Source organism: Gossypium hirsutum, chromosome D01 (assembly GCF_007990345.1).
Source record: "Gossypium hirsutum isolate 1008001.06 chromosome D01, Gossypium_hirsutum_v2.1, whole genome shotgun sequence".
NCBI lineage: Eukaryota > Viridiplantae > Streptophyta > Magnoliopsida > Malvales > Malvaceae > Gossypium > Gossypium hirsutum.
The window spans coordinates 423,549-435,335 of record NC_053437.1 but is presented as its reverse complement, the minus strand read 5'-3'; the positions used below and the strand labels follow the sequence as shown (position 1 = coordinate 435,335).

Genomic DNA, 11,787 nt, shown 5'->3' with positions numbered 1-11,787 from the left:
TACCAAAAAAACACACATCCCAATTTCTTGTCTATGTCAAATTTAATGCAAAATCTCACATTGGGGCCAAGAAAGAAAACCTTATTTGTCGGTAGAAGGACAAACCAGGTCTTTAATGTTTTGCAATGGTGGACATTGGGACAATGATATTAATGTCTGTAAGAAAGAAGAAGAAGAACAGTCTGCAGAGATTTTCAGACATCTTTGATATGTTACTTGTGTCCTTGGATTACAAAGATGCTGGAAATTTAGTAGAATTTGGGATTTGTCAGTACTAAATTTTGTTGAAAATGAAGTTCATGTTGGTCTAAAATGGCAATTGATTAGAAATAATGTTTTGGGTGAATAATCTTCCGTTCTGTGAACTTGTTTATTTGTTAGGTATTCGGGATAAAAATATTGAAAAGTTTATCGATTTTGGATGAACTATATTCGTAAACTTCTCTCGAAGGAATTGAAAACCCCTTTATCACAAAGATGAAGTTGGGAATTTTGTATATAGAAATGATGAAATTTAAAAATTTTGGGGTGGAAAGGTAAAAGTCTCGTGTTAAAACTTCTTAAATTAAATTATTAATTTTTTAGAAAGTATAAAAAATGAATTTTCCTGAGGTTAAAAGGATTTAAATTGAATTATTATTTTTGCATAATAATAAATTTAGCTTTTTAAGTTTTATTTTTGTGAATTTGGTCCTTATTCTTCTTTGTTTTAACTAAATTTGGCTTTTAACCTTTCAAAAAAGAGATAAACTCGTTTTTTTTTTAGAAAAATGCTTACTAAAACATTATTTTTTAACAATGTTTGTGTGGTAATCCACAATATAGTTTATGTGTGTACTTAATGTTAACATGACACTATTTATATTATATATCACGTCAATAAATAATTTGAGAATTATAAAATATTAAAAATAACAATAAAAAATAGCATGAAGTACATGCGGATTGCAATGCATGTTATATTTAAAATTTTAGCGTTTTAGTTTGTATTTCCATTAAAAAGTAGCAAATCGACTCTTTTTAAAGGGGTCGAATTTGATTATTTTTAAAATGTTAGAACCAAATTGAGTTTAAAAGAACGGACCAAATTAACAAAAAAAATATATAGAAATATTAAGAGAGGCCAAAATCTTTGGTCGCCCTTGGTACATACTTGCTTTGTCGGTTTGAGGGTACTTAACATGAAACTATATCATTTCCTGAAATGAGTTATTAGAATCGTTCTTGATTCGAGTCCAATCGTACTTTTTTAAATCGAGTCGTGATCCAACTCAATTCATAAACAACTCTACATGAAACCTAATCTTTGGATGAATTAAAGATTTGGGGGATGGGAGGATAAATAAATTAATTTTTTGGGGTACTCATTTTGTCCAACCTAATGAACACCCTATTCCAACCAAATCATGCTTTTGATGCTTATGCCCAGGCTTGCACATCGCCTTTTCCATGTTTTTCCTTTTCAATATTTTATAATCTCTTTTCACTTATTTAGATTTAAAAAAAAAGTATGACTATACTAGATAATCTGTTATATAAGATTTTTAAAATCGGTTTAGTGGTCGAGATAGTCAAATTATTGGTCCATTGATCCAATTAATTTGATTAAAAATTATAAAAATAAAAAAAATTTAACCCAATTCAATTGGTTCGCACCAATTCGCGAATCAACAAGCTCAACCTTTTATTTCGGACCAACATCTTAGTAGGTTCTCGATCTAACCAATAATATGTTATATTAGACATAAAAAATAAAAATAAAAATCCATCTAAGAATTCGTTCTAGATCTATTGTAGTCCTTGATAAAAAAAAAAACCAAAATTGATTAAATTAATTGGGTTAATTTTCTCGATTTTAATAAAAAATTGCTCTCTTTTTTAAGAGTGAAGTAGTATTAAGTTTGAAAATTTATGTATCTTATTTGACTCGATTTAAAATTTATTTGGATCCCAATATATTTATCGAATAAAATAAAATAAATAAATGGTTGATGAAAACCTTAGTAGTCAAAGTGAGGACTACTCAATAACTTACCTTTCTTTTCATTCAATCAACAAATTAAAAAAAAGTTAAGGGTATATATATATATATCCCAATCAGGTGAAAACATGAATGGTAGAAGTGAAAAGGAAAACCAACCAAATTTCAACAAGTGTTGGAATTCAATGATTATTACTTATGAAACTTAATAACTAAAATAATTTAAATTCAATTCTTTTCGAGTTTAAATTGATTCGAGTTCAAGTTATTTTGTATTTGAGTCTTTTAGATTTGAGGCTCGTATTTTCGATTTGGTTCTATTTAGGTTCAAATCAATTATGGTTTGAATGGATGGGTTCAGATTATTAACTATTTTTTTTTATTATAATGAAATTTTTGTATAAATTCTTAACCGAACTCGAACTAGAGATGAGTTTGATTTGGTCTGATTTGGTTTTTACGAAGTTTCTAAATCATTCGTGATCATTCAGTTTAGTTCGATTCTCTATTCGTCTATACTACTTTTGTGTTATGAATTTATGGACTTATTTTAACAAAATGAACTTTATTTAATATCTTTTGGACATAATTTAATAAATTTTTAATTTCTTTATAAAAAATTCTAAAAATTAGTTTTCAAATAAATATAAAATAAACAACAACTCTTACATAGTTATTTTCAAATATATTTATATAAAATTATTTAGGTTTTTTTTTATACAATGCCTAGAGCTAGTCATAATCCTTCCCAACCCTTAGATCGGTTCAATTGGTTAATTCTATTTTAACTAAAGTTTAAACACTCCTAATTTATACGGCAATAGTCACGCAGGGATGGGAATGATATATAATATATCCCTAAAAGATATACAATATATTTAGATATTCCTAAAAGATAATATCTCGTAATAAAATATTAATTTAATTTAATTTTCGTAAATTACTGACACAATTATCGATATAATACATATTTAAGTATTCATATTGCAATACAAATAATTATATATATCTAATATAAAAATAAACTAATGTATTTATTCTTTTAAATATGTACGGTTAAATTAAAATTAATTTTTTATTTATACATTTAAACCACAATTAAAACTCTAAATGTGTAATTGCACCAAATCGAAATTCATGTATCAAATTAAATATTAAATCAAAATTAGGGTATAATTTTAAAATTATCCCTTTTAAAAATAGTCCAAACACTCTAACTACAATCCATTTTCAAATTTTCAATTTTTACCTACTTTTCGAAGGTTCAATTTTCACTCCTATACTACTCTAAGTCATTATTTATAAATGGGTCGCCCTCGTGAGACTTCACCAATTTTTTTCCCCTCTCCGCCCACCTTCCCATTTCTATATCTTTCTACCTTTGATTCCCACTGCCACAAATGGAGGTCGAAGTGGTGGCGCCGCTCCCTACGACGGAGTTCAACTTCGACAGCTCATGTTCATCGCCGTACATCACCGCTCCCTCAAGCCCGCAACGCTTCGGCGGGAACCTCTTATTCTCCACCGCTCCAACCAGTCCTTCTCATGATTCGTCGTTGTACGGTGAACTCAACGGCCTTTCTCACGTCGTCGGTTCTTCACCGGCGGTCCCTTTCGGGTGGGAGCCGAAGCAAAGAAACGACGACGATGAATGCAACAATGGGTGTGGAGATTTCGAGTTTAATTTCAGCGGCCAGTTGGAAAGAACTTCATTATCAGCCGACGAGTTATTCGCCGGTGGTAAGATAAAGCCGCTTAAACCACCGCATTTGTTCGAACCAACGGCGGAGAACCACCACGAACCACCGCAAGCGAAACAAGAACAACGAGGAAGAGAAAGGAAATCTGGATTTTCATTTTCATCGTCAACAACATCATCTTCAAGCTATAATTACAATCTAATTCACAAAAAAAGCCGATCTTTATCCCCATTTAGAGTCACCAACATCATTTTGGATGAACAAGATGAATGTCCCTCAAATTTCGAAAACCCCATCAATTTTTCATCAACAAAAACCCCCAAATCCTACGTTTCATCGATCTTTTCAGCCATTTCGTTTCAAAGAGGCAATAAAAAATGGAAACTGAGGGACTTATTGCTGTTTAGGAGTGCATCTGAAGGCAGAGCAACGAACATCAAAGAACCTTTGAGGAAATACTCTGTTTTGGGTAAGAAAGAAGTGGAAGATGTTAAACACGCGCCATCGTCGACGACGGCGAGTTCGAAGCGGAGAACTCCTCCGGTATCGGCACACGAGCTGCATTATACGGTGAATCGGGCCGTCGCGGAGGAGATGAGGCGGAAAACATTTTTGCCTTACAAACAAGGTCTCCTTGGATGCTTGGGTTTCAACCCTGGTAGTATGCATGAGATTTCTAGAGGTGTTGGGTCTTTGACACGTGGATAAATAAAAAATTTCTTTTTTTTTTTTAATTTTTTTATTCGAGTTGTCGAGATATTTTTTTCAATTTTTTTTTGTTTATTTATGAAATTATTCATGTTCGAGAGGAATGTTGATGTGGTAATATTTTTCAAAGACATAAATTATTTAATTTTTAAAATTATTTATATATTTGAAAAATACATATATGGAAAAAAAATAAAAAGTCCAGAGAAAATAACTTCAATTTACCCTTTGGTTGGGCTTGTTTGGGAAACTAATCTTAATTTTTTGTGATTCAGACTATTTAATTTTAAAAGTTTTTAAGTTAATTTTTCGTTGATAATTAATAATTAGTGACAAAAAAAATTAAATAGTTGAGTGATAAAAAGAAGAAGAAGAGATTTTATAACATTTCAGTGATTAAAAAGAAAATTTACTTATAGTTAATTGACTACTAGTGTAATTTACCCATTTTTATAATACATAAAAGTTAATTATTTCGAGATTTGTGAGAATATAAATTTCAATCATTTTGATTGCCTTTTATTATTCCTTTCAATTCTTGTATAAATTTATATCTATAGAATTGGCATACATCGGGGTAATATTTTAATTTTATCGATATTTTTAAATATTTTTTTATATATAAATTCTAGATGTATTTAGGGGATAAGAGCCCAATCCATTCTTCCATTGTATTTGAATTTTTAAAATTTTTATATTTAAAATAGTAATAATTTGTTTTGATTTATAATTTTAGTTTCAAAATTTTTAATAATATATAAAAATATGTATTGGTATATGTTGATAGAGATGGATAATGAAACTAAGGTAATATTTTGTTTTATAATGAAATCGATACGTACCGATTGATACGACATCTATTGATATGATACCAACCACGAGGGATGCTAGAAAAAAATTTAAGGGGGAGAAATAGAATTATAAATTATTGAGGAGTCAAAAAAATAAATTTATTATTATAACATTTTATAATTTTATAATTTTTTCCCATTTTAAGGACCAAGCCCATTATCAGGCTCTCGTATCGACTAAACTTTTTCTATGCATATAAAAAAAAAGTCATAAAAATATGATGGAGACTTCTGTATTAGGAGTTAGATTGTATTTTATCCCATTTACTCAAAAATTCACTATATGTTAGATTAATGAGCAAATTGGTCATTTCTATTGAAAAGTGGTGTTGATGACGTAATAACCAGACAATGATACATAGGATGTCGTGCCTCATGTTGACGTACAAATATCAGTTTTTAACAGTTGAAATGGATGGATTTTTAACCTTTGTTTTAATAGAATGAACAAAATGCAATCCAATACTCAGTACAAGGGCCTTTATAGTATTTTAACCAAAATAAGTTGAGTTTTAAAGCTTTTTATTTCATATTTTAATCAATCCACCGGAAAAATGGTTGTTTGATAACTTTTTATCTTAATTTTTTTTATTATAAAAAACATTAATTTAATGAATTTAAAGCTAAGAAGTTAAGAAAGTTGAAATGTTGGAGAATAATATTACAGCATGGCATGGCTTAGCAAAAAGAAAAAGAGAGAAATAAAGTAAACGTTAGGACCATACATTGGAGTGGATAAAGCTTAATCTATGTACCATAATCATGTGTTTTTTTTAGAGTAATGATGTTAATAATGGCGCTTAATTAGTGTAAACTAATTGTTATACACATTAATTAAGGATCTAATAGCCTCAAAAGCTATTGGGTCTTTTCTGGTGTTCGCAAAATGGGATTTCGAGTATTTAGGTTTAGGTCTAATTCTACGTATTTCGGTTAATATATAATAAGGTATCTGAACTTAGTAACTTATATTTACTAATTTGTATTTAAAATTTTTTTATTCTAACTGGTAACCAAACTTAAAAATCGTAAACCAACTTAGTATTTCTTTTAGGTATATGACTAATACTTAGACTTGTCTATAGGTCGAGTCGGGTGGCCCTTCTGAAAGTGGGCTTGAAGCCTATCAATCGGGAGTAGAATTTTGTTAGGGCTCAACCCGAATTCGGACCAGCCTGGCCCGTGGACAACTCTACTAATACTGTTCAAATACGATGACGTGACACTCACGACCAGTAGCATGGTGGCACATAGTAGCCTCACATTTTAACATGTGACAAAAATAAAAAAACAATTATTTAAAATTTATAAAAATGTACAATACCTCAAAAACAATGATGAATGTATTTGAGAGGTCCCTTTATTATAGAGACTTGATCAAATTGGTTCATATATTATTAAATGGATAAATTTAATCCCAGTACTATTAAAAAGAATCAAATAAGGTCAAATTGGAATAGAGTTAACATTTACTGTATAAAAAATATCATTTATCGTTTAACAAAGTTAAAATATTTTAAAGTTTTTATGATTTTGTAAATTAAATCTTTTGTATTTAATAATTGTAAATGAAAAAATAATAATTTTTAAGACATTTTTTATACAGTAAATGTTAACTATGTTATGATTCGGACTTATTTGATTTTTTTAATAATATAAGGACTAAGTGATATAATCCTTATAATACAGGGACTTCCCGTATACCTCAACCAAAAAACTTAATAATAGAGGAACTAATTTGATATAATTATTATAATACAGGGACTTACCGTATACCTCAACCAAAAAACAACACTAAAAAGTATGTATATATATATATATATCCAATTTCCATGATTTTTGCCTTAAAAAATTGAACCAATCTAACTTGTTGCTGTAGTCTTCTACTTTTAACTTTTGAATTTTCAAAGAGAATGAAAGTTTAACTAATATATATATAATTATAATAAAAATAAAGATTGCTAAAAGTAGGCCATTAAAAAAATTGTATATTGTGCTTTAATGATGTTCAAATGTATCTTACATTTGGAAGGACATATAAAATATGTGTTTTGGTATGAATTTATTTAATTTTTCAAAAGTTTTTAATATGTTTAAAAATTTTACGTGGATCTAATTTTAGTCTGAGTGGTATGTGTATTATTATCAATGTAAGAGGACGTAGATTCGAATGCGCTGAAGCGCATTGTTCTCTTATTTAAGACTTGGGAAGAGCTATGGGTAGTTCTAGACATTTTTGTGTCAAAAAGAGTAGATATGATCAGAACATATTTATAAAATGTATATGATCTCATATTTATGTTTAAATACATATCATATCAAACATAAGGTTAAATATGTTACAAATTTTTATACTTTTTGAAAATTAGGAATTTTACCCCTATACTTATATTTTATTAAATTTAGTCTCTATACTCTTCAGATTTTAAAATTCACCTTAAGTTGATGTTTTTTTTTATAAAAAAACTGCCTTAAAAAATTGAACCAATCTAACTTATCGCTGTCGTATAGTACTTTTTAAGGTTTCAAAGAAAATGAAAGTTTAACCAATAAAATATATAATTATAATAAAATAAATAATGCTAAAGTAGGACATTAATTTTATTTTTTACATGTGCCCTAATGATGGTCAAATGTGTGTTTACATTTGGAAGGACGTATAAAATATATTTTTAGTATTAATTTATTTAATTATTAAAAGTTTTTAATATATTTAAAAATTATACGCCCTTATATTCGGTATAAAGTATTCGTGGAGATTCTTATATTAGGAGTTGAGTTTTTTTTTTCTTTTTTATTCAAATTATGAGTAAATTAGTCTCTACACACTACATCAAATAGTAAATTACTGCTTCTGTTAAAAATTTCATTCATTTTTCTACTGTTAAAAACAAGTCATTATACATTAGCATAAGGTATAAGTGGCATGCCACGTGTCACTGTCTGGTCGTTCAATTAACCAGACCAGTTTTTAACACTACAAACGAATGAAAGATTTAACAGAAAGGACCAAAATTGCTTTTTGATTTAATGCACGTAGACTGATTTACCCAATTTTTGATGGACTGAGCATCTTAGATCAGAGATTTTCATAATACTTGCAACTTTTATACTCGTGTTTAAATACGTATATATCGAAATATACATTTTAAAAACAATAAAAAAAATTCAAATAATGTAGATTTTAGAATGTAATCTTGGGAAGTGGTGAAATTAGATATTTTGTGGAATAATTTGTGATCATTTAGCATCATTTAAATTTGGACAGATATGTTTGATATACAATATAGTTGAAAGTATGAAAAAGGGTGTTTAATTAATCAATGTAGCATGCAGGCCTAGTGATTATAATTTTGATCAAATAGTGCTTTGTATTACAACCTGATGTAATCAATTACAATAAAAGAAATCATAAAAAAAAGTGGTCCAAATTTGTAGAAGGTTTTGGTAAAAATACCTATTCAGTCCCTCTTAATTTCTGACTTTGCCCCTGATTGTTATTGTAATACCTACGAAGACATGTGTTTAAACATGTATTATCATTTAATTTAAGGGTTAGGGATTTATGAGTTTAAGTTCAAATTCTAGCTTTTACGATCCTTATTTTATAACATATTTTATTATAAAGAGGAATAATGATAATTTTTGCCTTTGATGTTTATATTATATTTTTTTGTCATTATTCTTTTTTTAAAAATCTAAATTTAATCATTAAAATTTCTAAAAGAGTCCCGATAGTTTTTTAAATGAAAATGCTAACTAAAACATTATATTTTTTTAATAATTTTTATGCGGCATCCCGTATGATAAAATTATATAAAATTATAAAATTAAATGCTTAAAATGCTTAAATTTAATGTTTTACATTTTAGAGGGCTTAAAATAGCAAGTATACCATTTGGCTGGGGACCAAGGCCACTGTCTACGCCCTTGGTTGTCATGCAAATTGCAAACTACCGTGTTTAAAAACTTAATGTTTTAGTCAATATTTCGTTAAAAAAACCCAACAATTTGATCCAATTTTTTTAAAAGTTGATGATCAAAGTTGACTATATCTAAAAAGTCAACGGTCAATTTAAGCTATCAATTTGATAAAAAAATGTAAACATTAAGAGCTAAATTTATGTTGAAGACATTATAGTAAACCACCATAGTATCATTTCCTTTATTTATTAAGGTTAATTGCATCATACGTTCTCAAACTATTGTTAGATTTTCAAATTAGTCCTTAAACCTAAAAAAATTTAATTATCAATATTATACCAATCAAATTATTCCATTAACCAATCAAGCAAGTGTTAAAGTGTTAATTAAGGATGTATATTTAAAACACAGGGATTAAATTGTAAATATGTATATACTTAACATATAAATAGAGGCATAATTAGAAAAATAATTTAACACAAATTTTCTTGAGGATCAAAATATAATTTTATCATTTTTGAGGTGAACTAATGTCATTATATTTTTTGACTAAAGAGTAAAGACCCAATGTTTGACCACCTAACATATAAACAGACATTTGTTGTCCAAGCAACGTGATAGTGTAAATGAAAATTTGTCTCTTTATTACTGATAATACGGCCGATTTATTAGACTTTAACGAGTTGATAATGGACCATATAAATCAACGTTTAAAACATCGGCGGAAATGAGTATATTAAAAATATAGTAAAAATATAATTTTATTTTTTTAATAGTTTGTATATTTATAATTTGTAAAGAATTAAATTAAATTATTATTTTAATTTTAATCCGCCACTGGTTTAAAAAGGTTTTATTCGTAAATTACTTATTTTAATTTCTAAAATCATTTTGAAGTTTTATTTTTGTCAAATGTTGCTCATTCGTCAGTTTGATTAAAAAAAAATAAGAAGTAAAATTTTTTTCGATCCCATCATTATTTCAATCTATATTTTTGTCGGTTCAATAGATTCGTATCGATTTGTGAATAAATCAATTCGATACCATTATCTGAATTGATATCCTAACCAATTCCTGACTCAACCGATCCGGTTTAAACATTATGGTCTCACTTACATCGATTGTCTGGTATGAAAAGAAATCAAATTTATCGAAATTTTAATTACAGCATGCATTTCAATACTTAAATAATTTAAAGATTTTTTATGATATAATATAAGAAAAAGTTAAATCAATGGTTACTACCTTTTTATAATATGTATGAACCAGTACTGGTGGATCCTTATAGGAGCTAGGGACCTTGGCCATCAAAAAATTTGGAAAATTATCTTTAAATTTTGGAAATTCTTATTAAGACCCTCCATGTTTTTGACAATTTTAGTTAAACTTTTCAAAATTTTTAGTAATCCTAACTAAGCCTCCTGAAAGTTCTAAGAATTTGAATTAAACCTTTACTTTTAATTTTTTTTAATTAATCTCCAAAACTTAATATCAAAATCCGTTATTGTATGCACATGCGAATTGAAGCAGAATCGTTCGAGTATAACATGTAGAATACAAGTAAAGCTTTTTTTTTCTTTAAAGTTACAACTATATGAACAAATTCAACCAAGATTAATCATTACAACCAAAGGCGGAGCCATGAAATCATTTTAGGGGGACAAATTTGAATTATAAAATTTTAAAGGATTAAAGTATAATTTTACCATTATATTGAACTATAATTTGAAAAATAATATCCTATTTTTATAGAGGTTGATGAGCAGCAGTAAATCTTAAAACCATTATTCAAATGTTCAATCTCAAGGCTTTAATTAAGAGGGCAACCAGAAAGAGCAGCATATTTATTGCATTCCTTATGTTTTTCAAATTAATATATAAATATGGGACATATGTATATGAAAAAAAAAAGTATAAATGCGGATTAATCATAATTCGATTGGTATTGGTATTGTTGTTAGTATAAGAGAACGTGAGTTCGAGTGTGCTGAAGCGTATTATCCTCCTATTTATGAATTGGGAAGGGACTATGAGCAGTTTTAGGCATCGTATCAAAAAGAGCATATATGATAAGAACTTATAATGAGATTATTGTTAAAAAAAAGATGTCAAAATTTGACTATGTTAGTCGATTATTGAATTCTAAAATATAATCTATATTAATGTATATTTAACGGTTGCAAGATTTTTATTTATTTATTTAAAACGAATAGTTATAATTTTTTAAATGCTTATTTTTAAGTTTTTAATGCATTTGGAGGAATTTTCAAGTATCATATTCGATATTTAAAGGCAGACAAGGGCTTGGTCCCAAAAATAAAACATTAACCTTTTAGTCCCCATAATAATAAATTTATAAATTAATATATAATACTTTTTTAAAAAATAAAATTATAAATTAATAAATGATAAAATTATATTTTAAGATCACAAAAATTTATAATTCCTAGATTCACCCTGATTTGAATATTACAGATTTAAATAATATTTTTCGAATATTTTAATTACTATTTATAACATACTTCATATTTGAAGTAGAGGTGTCCATGGGCCGGGCCGGGCCCAGAAAAAATTTCGGCCCGCCTCCTAGGCCCGGGCTCAGCCCAAAATATGGGCATGGAAT

General features: G+C 27.7%; 1 protein-coding gene across 1 annotated transcript; it reads left to right on the top strand.

Annotated features, from left to right (window-relative positions):
* The first annotated feature begins 3,319 nt into the window (after window positions 1-3,319).
* LOC121213689 (uncharacterized) lies at window positions 3,320-4,409 on the top strand. Its single transcript, XM_041086616.1, has one exon. It carries the CDS (start codon window positions 3,382-3,384, stop codon window positions 4,387-4,389), a length of 1,008 nt encoding a protein of 335 aa, XP_040942550.1. The 5' UTR covers window positions 3,320-3,381; the 3' UTR covers window positions 4,390-4,409.
* The last annotated feature ends 7,378 nt before the right edge of the window (window positions 4,410-11,787 follow it).